Genomic DNA, 21962 nt, shown 5'->3' with positions numbered 1-21962 from the left:
GTCAGAAAGCAGTAGAAAGCTAACAATCTGAAGTCAACTGCACTGAGGAAGCCCTGATCTTACTATTCAATTAACAGAAAAGAACTCATTGGGTTGACTCCACAGCCAATGAAAGGACTAGAAGGCACATCTTAGCACCAATGCCTATAAGTAATGCAAGGTCATGACTCTAACATAAAGTGTTCTATTCTAACGGGTTGAAAATTTCTTTTCTGATCCCCACTTCCTGCAGCCTACTCAAGTTAAAGAACTAGCACCAAATGAGAAAATGTGTAATCTCAAAGCAAATAATCCTTGGATAATTCCAATACCAATTGACCCTGTTTTCAGAGTACATGGGACATTATTTTCTTAAAATGAAGAACAATTTTAAGTGCCCAATCTCTTCTACCAAGAAACCTTCTAGACATAATAAAGTCAGTTCAATGATTTGAAAAACTGAAAGTCAAAATAAAAACAACCAGATGATGAAATGAAATAAGACATTACAATTCTTAAAGCCAGGGTGTCTTAACTTTCCCTAAAGTGACCACTAAATCAAGTTTTTATTTCATTAACCCAAATACCCTATTAATGATTTTTTTCATGTATGCTAACTTACCACTAAACTAAGCCACACATATTTAACTGACTTTTTAAAATTGAATACTTGTGATTGCTTTGTGCCTAGCTGTATAGCCAATGTTACTTGCCATAACTTGGCTTATTAGTACAAGAGCCCAAATTACCTATTAACTTCTAATTTACTAGACTATGCTGATTTCTTCAAACTTTTTTTTCTGAAAAACAGTAGTCAGAAAAGTTGAGAAGATATGGGCAATATTTAATTATCTCAGTTGAAAAGTATGCTAAAAATAATTCTAGTCCTGGCCAGATGGCTCAGTTGGTCGGAGCATCATCCAATCCACCAAAAGACTACAGGTTCAATTCCCAGTCAGGGCACATGCCTAAGTTGTGGGTTCAATCCCCCAATCAAGGCATGTATGGGAGGCAACAGATCAATATTTAGGGAAATATTAATGTTTCTCTCTCCCTCTCTCTCTCTCTCTCTCTCTCTCATACACACACACATTAATAAACACATCCTGAGGTGAGAAAAAATATATATATAGGATCTGGAACAAGTAATGCCCTTTTTTTATTACAAAATCGTAAGCATGTAATTCTGTAACCTAACAATATCACACTCAAGTACACCATATGACATTTTAGGTGAAATGTTCAAAATAAAACTATAAATTATTACACCCATATTATTATCCTGCCAACTACACTCAAGTAGGTGTTACTTCTGCCTGACCCTGTACGTGTGTATATATATAGTTCTAAATACATATCCAGAGCAGACTCATGAAAATTACCTTGCTTGATGATTGTTATTGGGATCAGCTTCCTTGGAACATATGCTGGCTGAAAAGAGAGGAAGGAAGTCAGCTTTTCAGTGCTAACGTTTTAAAAACAATAAATCAAAAAACTGAAAGTAGCCCTTTCTTGTCTTCAGTGAAGTCTCCTGTGACACTGGTTTAACTGTTGCTGGAAAGATCTTAGTACATATGTGATTGCCTCTATTTTATTGGACTTGCTTTGTTTTTCCTATAAATGTCCAAAGATTTAACAGAGGCAGGTTCTTCAAAACTCCCACTAGTTTACTCAGAAACTGCAATGGAAAGAAACAAAATCTTCTGTATTGAATACTAGTCTATTGTCACTTCATTTCAGATGTGACCCAAATTCTCTCTACATTCCCTCTCAAATAAATGTTATGCTACATATTATCTTTCTAAACCAAACATCAGTTGTTTGAGTGTACCCCATTGCTGCTGCTGCTACCGCAACTCTATCACCTTGAGCTCCTGACGCCACCTGTTTTCTTGCCCAAGAAGGCAGAGCTGGGAATCACATCCAGACATTTCTATTTCCAAGGTCTGTACTCTTAACCATCCTGTACATATTTATGCACAAAGGACCTCCGAATTAGGAAAGCAGTTCTCAGAACACTGTACATTTCCCCTACTCCCAAATTACCTCAGATGTCCCTCAGGAAGTCATAAAGTCATACAACTACTTGAACTAGGACAGGTATAACATCACCAGACAGAACTGTGAGCCAAGAATAAGACAGACATGGGAGAGACATGGGAACAAGGTAAAAGAAAATCAGCAAATTATGTAGAGAAAAATTAGATTGAGTTAAAGAGGTAAACATGACATTGATTTCATGATGCTTGATTTAAAGTAAATACATAATACAGATAAATAAGATCTACCAGATCTGCTGATAATTCAGGATGTGCTGAACGAGATACTTACAACATAATTGTAAGCAAGAGACTAACATGTTACCATATTAATAAATGACATTCCTATGATAGAAAGGCCACAATACCAAGCTTACTGATGACTATTTTTCTTTTTGTACTAAGATTCTTATATTTTAAGTAAATAAATAAATAAATAAAAGCTTACTATTATCAAACTATTTTTTTAAAAGGAGCATCTATACTTTTTTTTTTTCTTTTTTTTTAAATTTATTTATTGTTATTTAATTACAGTTGTATGCCTTTTCCCCCCATCCCTTCACCCCACCCCAGGTGAACCCACTTCCCTCCCCCCTCTCCACCCTCCCCCTTGGATTTGTTCATGTGTCCTTTATAGTAGTTCCTGTAATCCCCTCTACCCACTATCCCCGCCCCCACCCCCCCACCCCCGCCCTTGCTATTGTTACTTTGTTCTTAACTTCAATGTAGGAGCATCTATACTTATTGACCCAGTGCTATAGACTGAACGCCGTACCCCCCCCTCACCAATTCACATGGTAAAACTAAATCCCCAATGTGATGGCATTAGGAGGTGGAGCATTTGAGGAGTGATTATGTCATGAGGGTGGAGCCCTCAGAAGTGAAATTAGTGCCCTTATAAAAAAGACCCCAGAGAGCTCCCTCCACCCTTCCACCCTGTGAAGACACAGCAAGAAGATGACTGGCTGGGAGCCAGGAAGTGAGCTCTCACCAAACACCAGATCTGCTGGTGCCTTGGTCTTGGATTTCCAAAGCTCCAGAACTGTGGGAAATAAATGTTTACTGTTTAAGCCATCCAGTCTATGGCATTCTTGTCATAGTAGCCCTAATGGACTAGGATGCATAGTCACCTAGCCTAAGGAATTAGTCAAAGATAGGAATAATCTTTTACATATAAGGTCATTTATTCCCAAATGTAAGACACCTGGTTAGCCAAAAGCAGAGGTTTTATTGAATAACTTATGGTTCAAAATGTTGATATCTATTTAATAAAGTAGAAAAATATGCATAATATAAATACAAAGAATATAAATTCATATCTACAACATAACCTAATTTTATAACAAATATGCAATATAAACAATAGGTTAGAGGGGAATAGGTCATAGTCTTTTTTAACAGTAGTTACTTTTAGAAGCTGATATTAATTTTATTTTGTATACCTTTTTCTATTTTCCAAATTCCTATGTGGGTGAATTTCATTTATATTTAGAAAAAGTTATTTTAATCAACAGTCTGTTCAGCTACTACATAAGTTTCTATACTGCATAGTTCATACACTATCGGTAAAGAGAGAATGATATAAGGATCTTTTGTACATGATTTTTCCCAGGCAAGGGGAAGGGAAACATAGGAATAGAAGTATAATCTTCAGCAGCAAAGAAAAAAAAATTTCTCAGCTTCGATGTTGCTCTGGCAGCAGGATTTCTGTCATCTTTTCTTATAAGAGAATAAAATGTGAGCACTTGCACCCAGGATGCTTCCCCAGACAGGGACGGTTAGACCCATGGCGCAGCCTCGCGTGTCCCCCTTATTTCCACCAGTGCTGCTCTGGCGAAAGGGTTCACAGTCTGTGGCCTCTGTCATTTCTCAGAATTTTAAATGCCTGCTGTGGCAACCTCCAGTCACATGGAAGCCACTTGCCATAGGAACCACACCATCTTCGCAGGTACTAATAATCATTTTGTTAGGGCTGTGACTCCAGTTCCAAAGATTTTTGAATGCTTTCTCCTGCTGAATTCAGTGCCCGTTGCTGAATGTGAAGTTTTTCAGAGACACATTATAGCAGAAATGCCTACATGCTGTTGTGTTGAGTCTTTGAATTGCATTATGCCAATCTTAATTTCTTTTGCTATAATGATTTGCTTTAAACAAACAATTTTTTACAAGGACAAATGGAAAATATTTCACTCTTCACATTAATGGAACAAAGTTTCTCTTCATGTTCTTACTTGAATACAGAGCCATGTTCTAAGATGATGGCAAGACTATATGTACAATATGTGCTGCCAAAAATAAGGAAACCATTTAGCTGCAGAATCCAATTCTTTTTAGACCTCTAATTACTCTCTTGCCTAATCTGCAGTCCCCAGATGCACCAAAACTGGACCAATGAGCAAGTGGCTGCCTCTCTGTAAGCAGGTTTCTAAAGGGCATCAGGAAGGTCCCTTTGCCCAAAATGTCTATGTTGAAGGCTCTAAAATTCCCAAGAAGAAGTCCACACTGTGAATCCTTTCCCTGTGTTTTCTTATAAAAGCGTGGGGAAATATCTGTTACCTAGGCTCACTGGAAAATGAAATATTGTGATAATTTCTAAGTTAACAGTGTTTAACCAATTATAACCCAATTTGAATTAAATTTTTTCATGTACAGTGTTTATTTTTATTTTTAATTTTTAAAAAATATTTTATTTATTTTTTTATTTTTAGAGAGAGGGGAAGGGTGGGAGAAGGAGAGGGAGAGAAACATCAATGAGTGGTTGTCTTTCACACACCCCCTACTGGGGACCTGGCCCACAACCCAGGCATGTGCCCTGACTGGGAATCAAACCAGAGATCCCTTGGTATGCAGTCCAGCACTCAATCCACTGAGCCACACCAGCCAGGGCCAATGTGTTTTTGTTTGTTTGTTTGTTTGTTTGTTTTTAAAGGTACCAGAAACCTGCCAACCCAGACTTGCTGTTAGAACATTTATCAATGTGTATAGGAATCTCCGTGTAGCTGGAGTGGAGCGTGGGGGTGGGGAACAAGGCAGTGAAAGTCCCACATCCTGCTGCCCAGTTTAGCTGGTGTGGCCTCAGCAGAATACTGCTCTTAACAGATGCCACGGTACCAGTTTTCTTTCTCAGGCCATTTCCTTGTTGACTCTTTTCTCTGCAGCTTGCTGATCCCCCAATCCTGCTGCAAACTTCTATCACCACTTTCTTCCTTCACCCCTCCATTCAGCAACTATTTTTTAAAAGTTTACCTTATACCAGGACGTAAGCATATTTCCCTCCTGCTCTATAAGAGATACATTGTTTTATTTTTTTCTGAGTTTCAAGATATGCTGTCCCTTAAGAACCCAGGTTGTACTATATCTTGAGCTGGGGGACTCAGTAAGGAAATTCACTTTTCCCATTTCTCTGGGCGTTGTAGCTAAGTATCCAGTTGGTAAGATTCAGTGAAGAGACTGACTCAAAGTGGTAAAAGGCAATGCTCCGTGACCAATTCAGCCTTTTGTTAGTTGTTTCGACAAAGCCTCTGCTTATCCAGAAATAATCACAGAGAGTAGTAGCCACACAGGATAAGGGGCTTCCACATCAAGCCCCTTAGTTAGTACTGCATTGTACTAACTTCCTCCTGGTACTATTTTAAAAATAGCTTTGATAAAAGTAGTGATGATAGGAGAATAGTATACTTAGCAGGTTGTTCATTACAGGTTTGTCCATTTGGTATTATTGTGGTATCAAAATATTTACTGTAAATTTAACTTTATGTTCAGTCCCTAAAGTAAGGAGGAGCTGTCCATTTGGAAAGTGGCTAAGGGCTGCTCACAATCAAATTTCAATGGCTCAAGAGCCAAGCCACATGTGAAGAACTTGGGCATGTTGCGTTCTGGTTTTAATTCATTTGGGGAATGTTCTAATGAAAGTTACGAAACCTACTGATTCAATCTAACATCTGGTTAAAAGTGAATCTAACATTCTACTTGCGAAAGTCTTCATATTTCTGATAAGCTACGGAGGAATCAGACACGCACCTTTGGCAATATCGTTGGCATAAATGTAAAGTTTTCAAGTTTCTGCCTAGGACGACACTTGCTAATAGTGGGAGGACAGCTGATATATTGCTTTACACAATTAGGGTGTGGGTGGAGACCATGAGGTATTTCTCCCTGCTCACTTCATTTGTTTGATAACTGCCACACTCTAAGGATGGGCGCCATTGTTTCTTTTTGCCAATGCAAATGTGGCTTTTCGAAAACATGGGTGGATCTCTGATAGAAAAATTTAAGGGTGAAAGTAGATATCACATTTTAGGGGAACAGTGATCCTAAGGAGATGTGGATTAATTAATTAAACTTCTATTTTAAAATCTTTGTTAATAAATGCTATACACTTCCAAAATTGAATGTTCAGGTGGAGGCATCAATCAAAAAGGAAAACGGACTCATGGACATGGACGACAGTGTGGTGATTGCAGAGGGAAGGGGGTACATGAGAGTTAAATGGTAATGGAAATATACGATAAAAAATTAAAATTAAAAATTTTATTGTTCAGTGAGCTAGTTAGATAACTACATTTTTTTTAAAAAAACTATCAAGATAATGTATTAAAGTTAGGTCTTCTCAGCCATCATTTTTATTTTTTAATATAATGAAACCTAATATTAAACGTTTAACCTCTGTAAGAATTGTTCTAGATTTTCAACATAGAAAAAACAGCAGTTATCATGAAAAATGTGTTTTTTCTTCAACTACATGAATCTTGAGTGATATAGCTTATACTGAAAGAATCGTGCTTCTGTTTAATGCATACACCTTTCTCTGATTTTTCTAGGGGTATAAGCAGGGATAATGTAAGTATTTTACAACTGGTAGAGCAAAGTCACTAACCAAACAGAAGAGACCCCTGCTATGTCTTTGGCATGAGTCAGCAGGACCTGTGCTCAGCTACGTCCATTACAATACAAAGTAACCACATGCTTACGATGGGGGCTGTAGTCAACATTCAACATTTTTGGTACTTAACTCTTTTATTGTAAGAAATTAAAATTATGTTAAATCACCTAGGCTGGTGTGGCTAAATTGGTTGGAGCATCTTCCTGTACCAGGAGTGTCCAACCTGCGGCCCACGGGCTTCATGTGGTCTGGGATGGCTATCAATGTGGCCCAACACTAAATCGTAAATTTACTTAGAACATTATGAGATTTTTTTGTTTTTGTTAGTGTTTGTGTATTTCATGTGTGGCCCAAGACAACTCTTCTTCTTCCAGTGTGGCCTAGGGATGTCAAAAGTTTGGACACCCCTGCAACCAAAAGGTTGCCAGTTCGACTCCTGGTCAGTACACATACCTAGGTTTTGGGTTGGATCCCCAGTCAGGGTGCGTATGGGAGGCAACTAATCCATGTTTCTCTCTCTTTCTCCCTTCCCGTCTCTCAAAATCAATGAACATGTCCTCAAATGAGAATTTTAAAAATTACATGAACTCCCCCGAGCCATAGACATTAATACCAGGATCATCCACTGCTTTAGAGAAGCAATGGAACATTGTAATAAAAGCATATGCTTTGGTGCTGAAAATATCTATCAACATCCAATTTATTAACCTCAATAGTATTGATCTTTTAAAAATGGATAGCCTAAAGTTCAAATTATTTTTCCCATGTCAAATATCTCCTTTTAGAAGGTTTTAAGTAGTTTTTGCTCCATGTAAGTTTCAGATATAAGCATGTATATATAAGTAAAAACATTTTTTAATGTGTCTTTTGCTTAAAACCCTAAAAGTAAATCTCTTGAAATACTGCCTTCTAAGATCAGTCTCAGAGAAGAGATGGGTTAGTATTTGGATTGACATGGACTTAATTTGGGTTTAAATATTCCTCTAAAGTATCAAATCAATTTCAGAATCAATTCTACGTGGCCACATAAGATGATCAAGGCTGTCTCAAGTGGCTTCTTTTCAGCTTTCCCCAGCTACCCAAGAGCAATTCATGAAACATTTTTCTGCCCTTCAGGAGGTAACGATGAAGAAAGCCTCACAGAGAAGCCTTAAAATAACTCTGTAATTAATTCGAGTTTTCCTTTGGAAATAACCAAGAGTTTCAAACCACATCTCATGGGAGCTGGCTGCGGGTACTCCACCTCACAGCTTGCAGTGATAAAATATCTGGCTCTGTGTCAGTAGATGCAGGAAGTTCTTTCCTGGTTCTTCTCGACATGGCTATTGTGATGTAAAAAAGAAATTAATTTCTTTGGGAGTAAAATGTCAACTATCTTTCCCAATCTTGCTGAGTATTTCAACCTAAATGAAATATCCTGCCAAAATATACAAATTATTGGGAAATGATCAAATGATATCAGTGAGTCACATGTAAGATAAAGCATGACAACTAAGAGGCTGGGAGATAAGAAACGCTTCCTAAGAAACCATTCACAACAAGACTGAGGATTGTTCTAGAAGGCAATCCCTGTGATTGGGTTTAAGAGAGACAAAGCCAAAGGGACCTTAAGGAGTGCACAAATCAATACTTGGTACAAGGCCAACTGGTCAATTATTTAGGAAAAATCTATAACCTAATCAATATAAAACCTTACTACATAAGACAGAGCAAAATCAAACTGCTTATATAACTAAAAGGGGGGATATTTGTCTGCTCTCTGGATCGGGGAGGGTTTTCTAAAATATAATGCAATTGAAGATATGACAATGAAAAAGACAATTTGATTAAGCAAATTTCAAGACTTGACTATTTCAGATATTCTCATAAGAAAGTTGATAACAAATGTGAGAATGTTTCTAGATGATCTTACAAAGGGTCAATGTTCATCAATCTGTGCCTTTAAACTATTCAATGAAACCACCAGGAGATACCCAATAAACAAGAGCTGAGACAAAGGTCATTAAATGAAAACTGCAAATGGCTAATAAACAAGGGAAGAAAGTACTGCTTTATCAGCAGAGAACCACAATTAAAAAACATTTCACACTATTACATTAGCCAGGATTTAGTGATGTAAATACATAATGTTAATAACCAGGGTCCTATAGCAAGATATCTCTGATACATCGCTGGCAACATGGTAAATTGGAAAGAATTTCCAATTCTGGAAAGAAATTTGACCATACATATTAGGAAGTTTAAAAATGTTCAATATCTAAACTGTTAATTCCCACTCGGAGAATCTATTGTAAGGAAATAATCAAAAATGTGAACAAAGACTTATAAATGTTCACCATCACATCACTGACAATTAAAAAACTATTAGAAATAATTTACATATCTACAAAGTAGAAACTGATTGGGTATGTAAAAGCATGTTTGGATCATGCTTTCTAAATGATCTAAATCATTTAATTGGTGTACCACCAATTAAGATTATGTGTATGAAGAGAATTTAATAAAATGAAATATGCTATGTCTTGCCCTGGCTAGTGTGGCTAAATGGATTGAGCGCTGGCCTGTGAGCCAAAAGGTGGCTGGTTCAATTCCCAGTCAGGGCACCTGGGTTGCCTGGGTTGTGGGCCAGGTCCCCAGTTGGAGGCATGTGAGAGGCAACCAATCAATGTATCTCTCACACACTGATGTTTCTCTCCCGCTCTTTCTCCCTCTCTTCCCCTCTCTAAAAAGTCAATAAATAAAATCTTTTAAAAAATATGCTATGTCATATTTTGGCTAAGTGAAAGAGTGAGATATAAAATTATATATATATATATATCATGATTTTAATTTTACAATGAAAATATGCTTAGAAATAAAAAAAATATTCCAAAGTTTTAAAAGTAGACCATAAATGGTTTTATACTAGTCATTTAGAAGAGTTATAGGTAATTTTGTTAATATTTCTTTTTCATTTTATACATTCTAAATCTTTAAATATTAATTAGATAATTAAGAAAAATTAAAACTCAAGAAAAAAGAAATAAAGAAGGAAAGAGGAAGACACAAAGAAAGAACAAAAAGAGAGAAAGAAGGAAGACAAGGAAGGAAGGGAGGGAAGGAGGGAGGAAAACTAAAAAAAGGAAAATAAAAAAAAGTCACGGCTTAGGAATGTATCTGCAATCTCCTTTTTTAATATTATTATTGAAATAAATCAAAATACTTTCCTGGGCAATCATAGTAATCTGATAATCATAATTTGGTAGCTTTTCTAGTATGCATAATTTTCTGCCAATTGAAACCACAGAAACATTCACCTTAGCAAGATTATTTCTCAGTCAGTTCTATTTTATCCAAACCCATTTTCTGTCACTAAAAAGAATTCAGTCTATTTTTTATTATTCCTGTGGGGTGTGTACTACCTTTCTTCCCACAATGCTGCATGATCGGCAGAGTAGTCTGTGGACTATTTAATTAGACATAAGAAGATATCCATCCATACACATCATTCACACGTTGACCAGAATAGCTTTGCAACCATGAATAGTCTTCGCATGTTCACTTGACCGCAGGATATTTCTGTGGCTGAAAATTTCAATTCCTAGCACCAAAGCTAGGACCAAATTCCACTCTTCTCATCAAAGTGACTCCTCTATCTACTCAGTGACCAGACATCCCAATCACTTTGTAATTGGGCATGTGATTTAAAATGCAAACAACTGTGTGATGGTTATAACGATGGCTTACATTTACAACTGGTTGCACATAGCTGCTAGGATGCGTCCCGAGCACAGATTTTGAAAGGAGAAAGGAAAGAGAAGAACAAGGGACTGAGTTTCTGAAGTGAGAGAGAAAAAGGTGACTAGATGGGGGGAAATGCCTGGCACATAAAATGTATAAACATTGACTGCACTAAGCACAGGCTGCGCACCTGAAAAAGACAAGCCAAGGCTTTATCATTTTGAAGAGGGTTGGCTCTTTCAGTAGGAAGTGATAGAACATAGAGAAAAGATTTGAACAGTAGCAAGGTAAGTGCAGCATGTACCAACTTGCTCTTGGAACATGTTACAGTAAAGAAACAACCCACGGGACAGAAGATAATAAGCATAATTTCAAAATATCTGGAATACTGATGTACTAGAGTAACCATATTAAATGTCAGACTTTTAGAGCTTTAAACAAATTAGAGATGCTTTTGTATTATACTTCTACCTCTGTTTTCTGTAAAAGAAACTAATTCCTAAAATGATAAGTACTTTACCTAACACCCCATCCATAGCTAATCAGTCAGTCCAGTCTCAGTACCTAATAATAGGACTCTTTCCTTACTCAAATAAAAATACAATGCAAATACAATTATTAAAAAACATTCTTGAAAATAACCTGGTACATACCACTGTGTTTACTTGATCATAGGTACTTTGAATTTTCCCATTTACTTTGTTTATACCTGACAAAAACAAGAGAAAAATGATATTTTCATTTTTCTTGCTTCTAAATCAATTCTTATGGAATCATTATGAAAACAACTAGAAGTCCTGCTGTCTCTAACTTAAGCATATTACTTTATTTACTATTATTTTAAACACTGATTCCAATAAAGACTTTGAATGAAGGGATAAGAGGAAGAAAGTCCAGGACTCTCTAAAGCATCAGTGAAAACCGGTCCAGTTTTCCATCTGGACATTTGCACACATTATTCGTTTTTTGGCTAAGTTGGTAATCATAGGTCAGGGATTGATTTAAAATACTACGGTGACCAATGAACTGTTATCAATGGAGGCATTAAATGTTAGTATCATTAAAAAAAACACTCATAAAAAAGAGTCTGAAATATCAATACTCAACAAATTTTGTTTACTTCTGTGTTTTCTCAAATACTAGAAGATGGGAATTACCTTCTCTCACATTACACAGTTAATTAAAAATTTGATCATTAGGGGCCAAAGAAAAACATTACAGAAAGCTTACTAAGTCAGTTCCAAGTACTTACTTCCAATAATAGTCTTGTGATTGAAAATTTTACTCCAAATTCCACCTTCTACATTGTCTTTTACTCCGAATTCATAAACCGTGTCAGGCTTTAGATTTTCTACAATTGTTTCAGTGGCTGGACAGAGTTGAAAAATCCATTTCTTTTCCTTATCCTTTTCTCTATAGCGAATTGTATAAAACCTGTTGAAAACCCAAAATAGGATGCTTTAAAATCACAGAAAGATTCAGAATATATTTTCTAGTTTCTTAATATATCACAGACTCTCATCTACTCCAAAGATTGGATTCTATATTAGCTTCTGTTTAAGTTTTAAAAATTTTTGTAGAGAACATTAAAAAATACCTTAATATATGCTTAAGTTTTTAATTTTTAATTGCAAATTAGGGGATTGTGCAGCAGCACAGTTATGGTCTGACAGAATTCAGATTTCTCAGTTCTCTTATTGCTACTTTGCAAAATTAAAGTTGGGAAACAGTGGATGTTCATTTTTTCCCAGTTATGCATAGAGAAGAACATAGGCATGATTTTATGAATACTTAATGTTATAGTTTCATAATTGTACAGCTTCAAGCCTTTCACCCTAAGAAAACTGCATTAGAAATAATATCATTCAATGTTAAAAGAGAAAACTGAAATGCTAAGATGCAACCAGGACTACAGTTTGAGGGTGAAATTTTCTTACCATTATAAAAAAAGAATCAAGACCAGCAGCCAAGGTCAGAGTACATTGAGAAAAATCAAACAATGTAAATTCAAAATCACTGTTATATATTTGCTGATAGCTTCATAATATTTCACATGTATATAGAGAATAATAATCTCCACCACTACTTTTTGTACCTTTATCATGTACCAGGTCGTACATATATTTTCTCACTGAATTTTCACAAAAACATCTTAAGTGGTAGAGATTATTACTTCCATTTTTTCAAATGTGAAAATGGAATTCTGGAAAGATCGTTTAGCTTGCCCATTGTCACCCAGCTAAGGACTTTTCCTCGTGGCAACAGCAGAACCAGAACACAAAGAAAGAGTCCACTGGCTCTGCTCTCAACAGCCTCCCTAGGTGGGGCGGCAGACCCACAAAGAGGTCATCATCGCAACTGTATGCAGTAATGGGAGTGAATGAACAAGAGCCACGTGTGTCAACATGGAGAGATTTTACAAGCAAAATATTGAATGAAAATAGTGAATTACAAAATGATATAGTGTCGAGTCATTTATGGAAACATCAAAACACACAAACACAAAATATGTTGCCATATATTATTCCTGGCATTGTAAGGAGACAACAGATTACAACAGTGCTTTGGCTCCCAATGAGCAGGTAGGGAGAGAAATGGGATTAAAGGGAAAAGGAGCAGATAATTAAACCTTTCACTTTTAAGTAAGCATTTTAAGTAAATGGAACAAAATGATAGCTGTTATGTACGGTGATGGGAACATAGATGTTTGTCATACTACTTTAGATTCTTCCTTATATGTGGAATTTTCTCTCAAAATTTAGTGCCTCTCCTCCGCTCCTCAACACAGAAAAATTAAATGGACTAAAATTCAGGCCAATTGCATTTATACAAAGCTTTTAAAAAATACCACTCATTTACTCATGCTTAAAACATTTGTGGATGAAAAAGGAGTTCTATGAAAAGTAACCTGACAGGGTGACCAGTTCATAAATTCCTAACCGGGCAGGTCATATAGTGGGTAGTCACACACCAAGCATATTACGTTTTAGTAAAAGCTTTATTTTTGCTTTAAGCAAGCCCCGTCCATTTGTTCTGTGCATTTAGGTTAAAACACCTTTGAAATAAGCCATAACAACACTCAAGAGGGCACAAAACATTGTCAACTCTCCTGTAATCCAATCCCCACCTTGCTTTCTCCAGCGTCTATGTAATCTTTCTTACATTTGTTCCCTCAATTCCAAACACATAAAAGAAACTGCAAAAGTGTCATTCTTGGCAGCATTTGAGATCTTGCTTCCCATAACTGGCATCAGTTTTGGTTCAAATGAAATCGCAAAATTGTCTACAGGTGTGCATGTTCCTCACATCAACACATTTATTGTGCACTCTCTTAGTGCCAGGCACAAATTCTTGGTGATACAAAAAGAATTACCCAGACTCTCTGGAAACAAGGGCTAGGACTGGCTACATAATTGGTGGGGTTCATTGCAAAATGAAAACATGTAGCCTCTAATTAAAAAATGAGTTAGAATGTCAAGACAGGGACAGTGGAGCCTTAAAAAGAGTGTGGGGACTTATACGGGGGCCACTCTGTGCACCTACACAGGCTGCCTGCCCATGCATTCGGCACAGGGCTTACAGTACAATAAGTACAGAGAAAAAGAGATGTGTTCGTACATTCCACCTACATTTTTACCGGTCACGAACTACGGAACTGCTTGAAACTATTCATTAACTTGCTTCTTTCTAGTAAAAGCTGCTCTCCAGACTCCAGTCCTTCATTCCAAAGCAGCACAAAACAGAATGAGGGAAGCTGGCTGTTCCAGCCAAAATACTGCTACTAAAAGGAAACATTATAGAATACAAATCTCCTGTGTCCTCAAGTCAAAACATCAACAGTGATTTATAAACCACATTTTTTGACAAGTTTGATGCTTGGGATTTTTGTTGATGATGTTTTTTCTCTGCCTGGCTTATGACAGGACTTTGAAAAAAATACAGAAAAGTTAAAATCAGACCAGATGGATGACTACAGTTATAAATCTCTAGTTTGGATACATTTGTGAAGTCCTGAACTGCTTGCATGATCCAGGGGGGCCAGTGCTATTATCAGAGAAGACCTCTGGAGGGTCTGCTTGTAGCCATTTGGATTTTAAGAATGTATCTCATTTCCTAATTAAGCAGTAAAAAACTGTTGAAGACAGTGTTTGGTTCATCTGGCATTATTCTGTACTTTGAGCTCCTCGACTGTCTCAATGGAACAATTGTTATTATAGCTTAAAGAAATTTACAATAGCCAAGTACTGGAAACAACCTAAGTGCCCATCAGCAAGTGAGTGGATCCAAAAACTTTGGTGTATTTACACAATGGAATTCTACGCAGCAGAGAGAAAGAAGGAGCTTATACCCTTTGCAACAGCATGGATGGAACTGGAGAGCATATGCTAAGTGAAATAAGCCAGGTGGTGAGGGACAAATACCATATGATCTCACCTTTAACTGGAACATAATCAACAGAAGAAAAAAGCAAACAAAATATAACCAGAGACATTGAAGTTAAGAACAATCTAACAATAGCCAGGGGGGAGTGGGGAGGGGACAGTGAGGAGAGGGGATTACAGGAACTACTATAAAGGACACATGGACAAAATCAAGGGGGAGGGTGGAGGTTGGGGAGGGAGGTGGGTTCAGCTGGGGTAGGGTGGAGGGAAGGGGAGAAAAGGCATACAACTGTAATCGAATAACAATAAAAATTAAAAAAAAATTCATACATAGCTCTTCAAAATGTAGTAGAGAGGGCAGATAATGGTATGGATATTTGTCAGCTGAAAATTAGTAGCATTACCTTGGGAGAGTCTCTTTGCACACTTACACATACATATTTTTTTCTCCACTGAAAAAGAAAGGGGAATGGACTTCTGGACAAGATGGAGGCATAGGTAGATACACTTTGCCTCCTCATACAACCAAAAGAAGGACAACACCACATTTAAAAACAAGAAATAACCAGAACTGCCAGAAAACTGAACAGTATGGAAGTCCAACAACCAAGGAGTTAAAGAAGAAACATTCGCCCAGACTGGTAGGAGGGGTGGAGATGGGCAGACAGTGCAGATAGGACTCACAGCAAGGCAAGGGCTGGAGGACTGGTGGTTCCACATTCGGTTGTGGATAAACTGGAACAACTGGAGAGCGAGACAGACTGTGCAACCCAGGGTTCAAGGGTGCGAAAATAAAGCCTCAAAACATGTGGCTGTAAAAATCTGTGGGAGTGATGGTGGTGGGAGAAACTCCCAGCCTCATAGAAGAGTTCTTTGGAGAGACCCACAGGGTCTAGAATGTACAAAAGCCCACCCACCCAGGAATCAGGACCAGCAGGGCCCACTTTGCTTGTGGGTAGCAGGGGAAGTGACTGAAAGCTGGCTGAGAGCCAAGCAAGTGTCATTATTCCCTCTTGGACCCCTCCCCCACATACAGCCACATGGGTTGCCCTGCCCTGGCAAATACCTAAGGCTCCACCCCTTACAATGTAACAGGCATGGCAAGACAAAAAAATATGGCCCAAATGAAAGAAGAGATCAAAACTCCAAAAATGGAAGTGATGAAGAGATAGCTAACCTATCAGATACATAGGTCAAAACACTGGTAATCAGGATGCTCACAGAAATGGTTGAGTATGGTCTCAAAATAGAAGAAAAAGTGAAGGCTATGCAAAGTGAAATAAAGAAAAATGTACAACAGTGATGGGAAGGAAAACTGGGACTCAAATCACTGGTTTGGACCAGAAGAAAGAAACATTCAACCACAACAGAATGAGGAAAAATGAGGCAAGGCTTAGGAACCTCTGAGACAATGTTAAGCACTCCAACATCCAAATCATAGAGATGCCAGAAGGAGAAGAGGAAGAGCAAGAAATTGAAAACTTATTTGAAAACACAATGAAGGAGAACTTCCCCAATCTGGCAAAGGAACTAGACTTCCAGGAAGTCCAGGAAGCCCAGAGAGTTCCAAAGAAGCTGGACGCAAGGAAGAACACACCAAGGCACACCATAATTACATTACCCAAGATGAAAGAGAAGGAGAGAATCTTAAAAGCAGCAAGAGAAAAGGAGACAGTTACCTACAAAGGAGTTCCCATAAAACTAGCAGCTGATTTCTCAAAAGAAATCTTGCAGGCAAGAAGGGGCTGGAAAGAAGTATTTGAAGTCATGAAAGGCAAGGACTTCCATCTAAGATTACTCTATCCAGCAAAACTATCATTTAGAATGGAAGGGCAGATAAAATGCTTCCCAGATAAGGTCAAGTTAAAGGAGTTCACCATCACCAAGCCCTTATTATATGAAATGTTAAAGGGACTTATCTAAGGAAGAGAAGATGGTCAAAAATATGAACAGTAAAATGACAGTAAATTCACAACTATCAACTACTGAACCTAAAACAAACAAACAAAAACAAACTAAGCAAACAACTAGAACAGGAACAGAACCAGAGAAATGGAGATCACATGGAGGGTTATCAGTGGGGAGGGAGAGGGGAAAGAATGAGTGAAAAGGTACAAGGAATAAGAAGCATAATAGGTAGGTACAAAATAGACAGGGAGAGGTTAAGAATAGTATAGAAAATGAAGAAGCCAAAGAACTTAGATGTACAACCCATGGACATGAACTAAGGGGAGTGGGGTGGGGAATGCCGGTGGGAGGGGGTATGCAGGGCAGAGGGAAATAAAGGGGAGAAAAAAAGGGACAACTGTAATAGCATAGTGAATAAAATATATTTTTAAGAAAAGAATGAAAAGGGAATGCACTAGATGATCTTTGACATTATTTCTGTTTCTAAATATGTATTCTAACTACAGATCAGACACTCTATTCTAATAAAATACAAAGGCAAAACAGAAGAGCAGAAATAGAGGTAGAAAATCCATAAACAAAATTTGTGATATACCTTGCAGTGAATTACACTAAATGGAGAAATTGAGGAATGTCAAAATAAAGTTACTCCTTTCACAAACTAGCTGGGTTTGGTGCACATGGTTGGCCCTCTATGGGCTTTCCATACTTTTTTCAGCATTGTTTTATGTCTATGTAATTAACTACTATTATATTTCTTAAAACATCTCCACACATTTTTTGCTCCCTTCACATCGAAGTACTCTTCCTGTCACCCCTCTTTGTCAATGTTCTTGCTTCCTGCCTTAATGAGGCTGTGATTACTGATACACATTCTGTCCTCCTCCCTCTCAAAGTGTCTCTCTCCCTTCTCTCTCCTTGCCCTTCTCCGATTCCAGGGTTTTCCCTTCTGAAAAATACATGGCTTGGTAATTTTATTCCATCTGCTTTCCAACCATTTTCCTGATTTCTTCAAAGATCTTTTTTTGAGTGTAAATGAGGTCTAAATATTTTCCATTCTATCAAAACAATAATAAAACTGATGCTTGCTTTTTATCCCTGCCGCTATGTTTTAGCACAAAATTTCTTGAAAGTAATCTATTTTCTCACACCTTCTTACCACTCATAATGCCTAAACGTCTTTGCCAAGTGGTGCCCGAATTGCTCATCCTTAGGATCAAATTTAATGACTTAATCCTCCATGAATTTCATAACTACCTTAAAATTTACTCATCTTCTTTCTCAAACCTGTTCTTGTTCCTCTTGATTTTAGGTTCCCTCTCCCCTCATGTTCAATCAGTTTTCAAGTCTCTTCTCTATTCCTAAGCAGCTTAGGAATAGCTACTTAAGGGCCTAATTTAGGTCCCAATTATCTTTGAACTCTTGCAGTGATTTTCAAACTGGTCAACCATTTCCAAAATTTCTTTTCGTTATTACCTACTGCTGGCTGTCTTAAGCTCAATAGAATAAAAAAGTTTCTAGTAATCTCAGTGCTATCTAAAATGGAATAGTTTGAAGTGGTAATTATAACATAATTTATTATGTTGTGAATAATTATAACATAAGGCAAATAATATCAAAAACATCAAGACTAGCAGAAAACACAGTAAGCACTTATTGAGTGCTCACTGAATGCCAGACGATATGTTAACTCAGTCACATTTTATGGTGTCAATTCATTAAATGTGACAACTCTATGAGATATTACTATTATTACCCCCATTTTACAGATGAGAAAACCAAGGCTTAAAGCATTTAAGTAACCTGTCCAAGGCTAATAATAAGCAGAATTTAACTTAGGTTAGTTAATCCAGCCAGAATTTATACTCTTCACATTCATGCTGTTACCATCCCTGGAGATATTCACGGGGAACTCTGGATGGGAGACGCTGCAGAGGAGCTGCAAGGATTCTGCAAGGGCTGAATGCACTGGCTGGCTGATTCTTTAGGCTTGCTCTTAACATTTCATTTGCTTATTAGTTTATACATTTGTTGAGGCGTACTATTATAAAATGTGATGCTAGGTTCTTTGTGAAATGGAAGATCAGTGGGACACCAGGCATAATTTCAGAAATGAGCTCATGGTATAGTGAGGAAGGCAGACGTGTGCATGAATATAACCAAAGAAGGTGGGGTGAAGGGCAGACAGTGCTGACAGTGGCTGCGTATGGCAGCTTGCAGCCTGAACTTATAAACTGGACAGGCTGCATTTTAAGTCCCATCCTAGTAGAGTGATTTAAAGCAAGACATCCTAACCAGGTCTAGGGAAAGCAGAGTAGGCCAGATTCAAACCTCATGACAGGAGCTTGACTCAAATAGTCCTTGGCACAGATCCTTAGAGAGATTCTATGCTTTCTTTCATCAGGCAGTTGGGAGCTGGTAGAGATCGTCAACAGGGGAATGAAGTTGAGCATCAAAGAAGGAAGCTAGATTTATCGGCTGTAGCCCAGCTTTGAGACATCAAAGCAATGACTCATAGAAGAATCAGAATAAAGGGGGAAAAACAAACAGATCAAAATCATATTTCTATAAAAGAATCGATGACATTAGACTCCTTATGGGATATAGGTGCCAAGGAAAGTGTAAATAAAAATCAAAACTGAAGTTTCATACTTGAGAAGAGGGAAGTTAAAGTGATGGAAAAAGGAGTTCTTTTATTAGTATACAAAACATAAATTTAGTTTGAGTTTGAGATGCTGACCACCTTTACCTGGTGAATGTAATAAAAATATCCCATCGGCATCTAAAAATATAGTCTCAGAATTTTGGAAATGAGTCAAGGTCTGAGGTTTAGCATTGGAAATCATTTACAACTTTGCCATTCCCACTGCTCTGTGTAGAAGAGCCACATGGACAACTCCTGGGAGCTTTTAGAAATGCAGGCTCTCGGGCTCTTCCTCAGGACTATGGAATCAGCATCTGCATTTTAACAAGGTCTGCCAAATGATTTACAGGCACGTCAAAGTTTGAGAAGTACTGTTCTACATGGAGGTGACAGTTAAAGACAGGGCACAGATGAGGTATGGAGGATGCACAGATGAGAGATCTGAGGAGAGACATGTTTGGGAGGCAGAACAAGTAAGCAACAGAGGAGAGAAAGGTAAGAAAAAAATCTAAATGAAAATGTAAAAGAAAGAGTTCAAGAATTGGTGAACGGCCAACAATTTCATAGAGCAGTCAAAAAGGATAAGAACTGAGAAAATTCTATTGGATTTAGCAATTAATTGATCACTGATGATCACAAAGAGAAGTTTCAGTGAGTAGCAGAGAGGGATGGAAGCCAGTGAAATGAAATCAAGACTGGTACAGAAATTAGCAATAAATAGTTTTGGAATTAAAACAGGAGATTAAAAAGTAGCTTGGAAGATACAGCAGGATCAACAGAAGGTTTTGTTTTCAGGTAGGGAACTCTGGAGCACGTTTGCAAGCGAAGGGCAGGTCACCGGTGGTAGCGAAAGGGCGGATGTGAAAGAGAAAGGCTTACAGAGTGTGGAGGGGGCACGCTGATGAGCACTGTCTGGAGGTGGAAGTGTGTCCCTTAGGAAGAAGAGGGAAGTAAAGATACATCTAGGCTGAAGAAAGAGTAAGCTGATGGCGAATAGTCTAAATTTCCTCAGTATTGCAGTCAGGAGGAATTAGGGTCGGAAAAAAGCCAGGAAAAATAGGCAGGATGCTATTTCTATGATGTGGAGTAAGGTGAGGAGTGCCTGGATTGGAATCCGTGGCAAGGAAATGGAGAAGTCAAAGATAAAGATACTTATATGCGTACTTCTCAAAGACAACACCAATATAACTTGGGGGCTCATTAGTTATAGGAGATGAAAAACAAAAGTTTCTGACTAGGGTGAGTGGAAGAACGACAGTAGTTCAGAAAGTAATAAGATGAGTGAGGTGACATGTCATGAGTGAAAGTATGAGTTCAATGTTGTCATGTTGAGTTTCAAGTAATGGTGAGACAGAAGTAGAAATGCTGATATTTCACTGTTTATTAATCAGCATATACTTACTGATGACCTACTATGTGCCAGATGCTGGTGAGATAATAGTGGTTAAGATACATACAATCTCTGTCCTCACAGAACTTAAAATTTATGTGGCAAGACAAATGGGTAACAAGGTATTGGGCTCATTCAGATAAGAATTTACAAATATTGGAAATACCTCCTTCTTAAAAACTTGGGAGGAAAAAGTGAAAATCAACAGCCTTCTCTGGACCAGTTAAAAAGAAGGTCCCCATTCTACATTAAGAGTAAATAAATACAATATAAAATTGTTAGAAAATGTGAAAATGATATCTAAATGAATCATAAAACTAATGAGTTGGCAAAGTGATAACTAAAGCAATCTTAAACAACTTAACAAGTTGGAAACATGGGAAGGAAAAAATAAGCCATTAATGGTGAAATAAATTTTGGTTAAAAACATGTTTTACTTTTCATCTGGGCCAATTTGGAAAGCTTTCTTTTGACCTTAGATATATCAAGGACAAGCGACACGTTCTTCCATTCAAAGTCCATTAAGAATAGAAACTGTAAATTAAGCACATCCATACTTCAATATGAACTCAGAAAAGGATGTATAAACAGGGGGAGCCACATGGACCCTATGCAAATAGGAATAGAAACATGCACCACAAAGGATGAATAAACACTTCATCAATATTTCCAAGTTCTAAACAAACAAACAAAAAACACTGGTTTTCTCATCAGAAACTTACTGCACAGAGCTTTGGTATAGGAAGTCCAAAGTCAAAGTAAAAAAGCAAAAACTTTCCCAGTAAATTATTTGCATTTGCATAGGATAAATGAAGCTATCCAACAAACCAATGTGATTTTTTAAAAATCAGAGACTCTACCCAGAGGCTCAAATATTGAAGTTAAATGGATTAAAATCACACCAGTTGGTACTTCTGCAGCAAGCCAAGGGCATTCAGATTTCAATGGTTTTGCAAGAAGATATTCCTGAAGCAAAACTTCAGCTGTATTAATCGTCCAATATTTGAAAAGCAATCGT

The 21962-nt window shown here is 37.4% G+C and overlaps 1 protein-coding gene across 20 annotated transcripts in view; it reads right to left on the bottom strand.

Annotated features, from left to right (window-relative positions):
• Window positions 1–21962, bottom strand: part of ABI3BP (ABI family member 3 binding protein) — a 246227-nt gene that overhangs the window by 129033 nt on the left and 95232 nt on the right. For all 20 annotated transcript variants that reach the window (XM_045193486.2, XM_045193488.2, XM_045193493.2 and 17 more), the window contains exons 5-7: window positions 11873–12054; window positions 11274–11329; window positions 1362–1410 (exon numbers count right to left, since the gene is read on the bottom strand). In XM_045193486.2, coding sequence (XP_045049421.2) covers window positions 1362–1410; window positions 11274–11329; window positions 11873–12054 — 287 coding nt within the window. The remainder of the gene's footprint in view (window positions 1–1361; window positions 1411–11273; window positions 11330–11872; window positions 12055–21962) is intronic.

Source organism: Desmodus rotundus, chromosome 2, assembly GCF_022682495.2.
Source record: "Desmodus rotundus isolate HL8 chromosome 2, HLdesRot8A.1, whole genome shotgun sequence".
Lineage (NCBI taxonomy): Eukaryota > Metazoa > Chordata > Mammalia > Chiroptera > Phyllostomidae > Desmodus > Desmodus rotundus.
The sequence above is the reverse complement of the archived record's forward strand: the minus strand, read 5'-3'. Positions and strand labels throughout refer to the sequence as shown.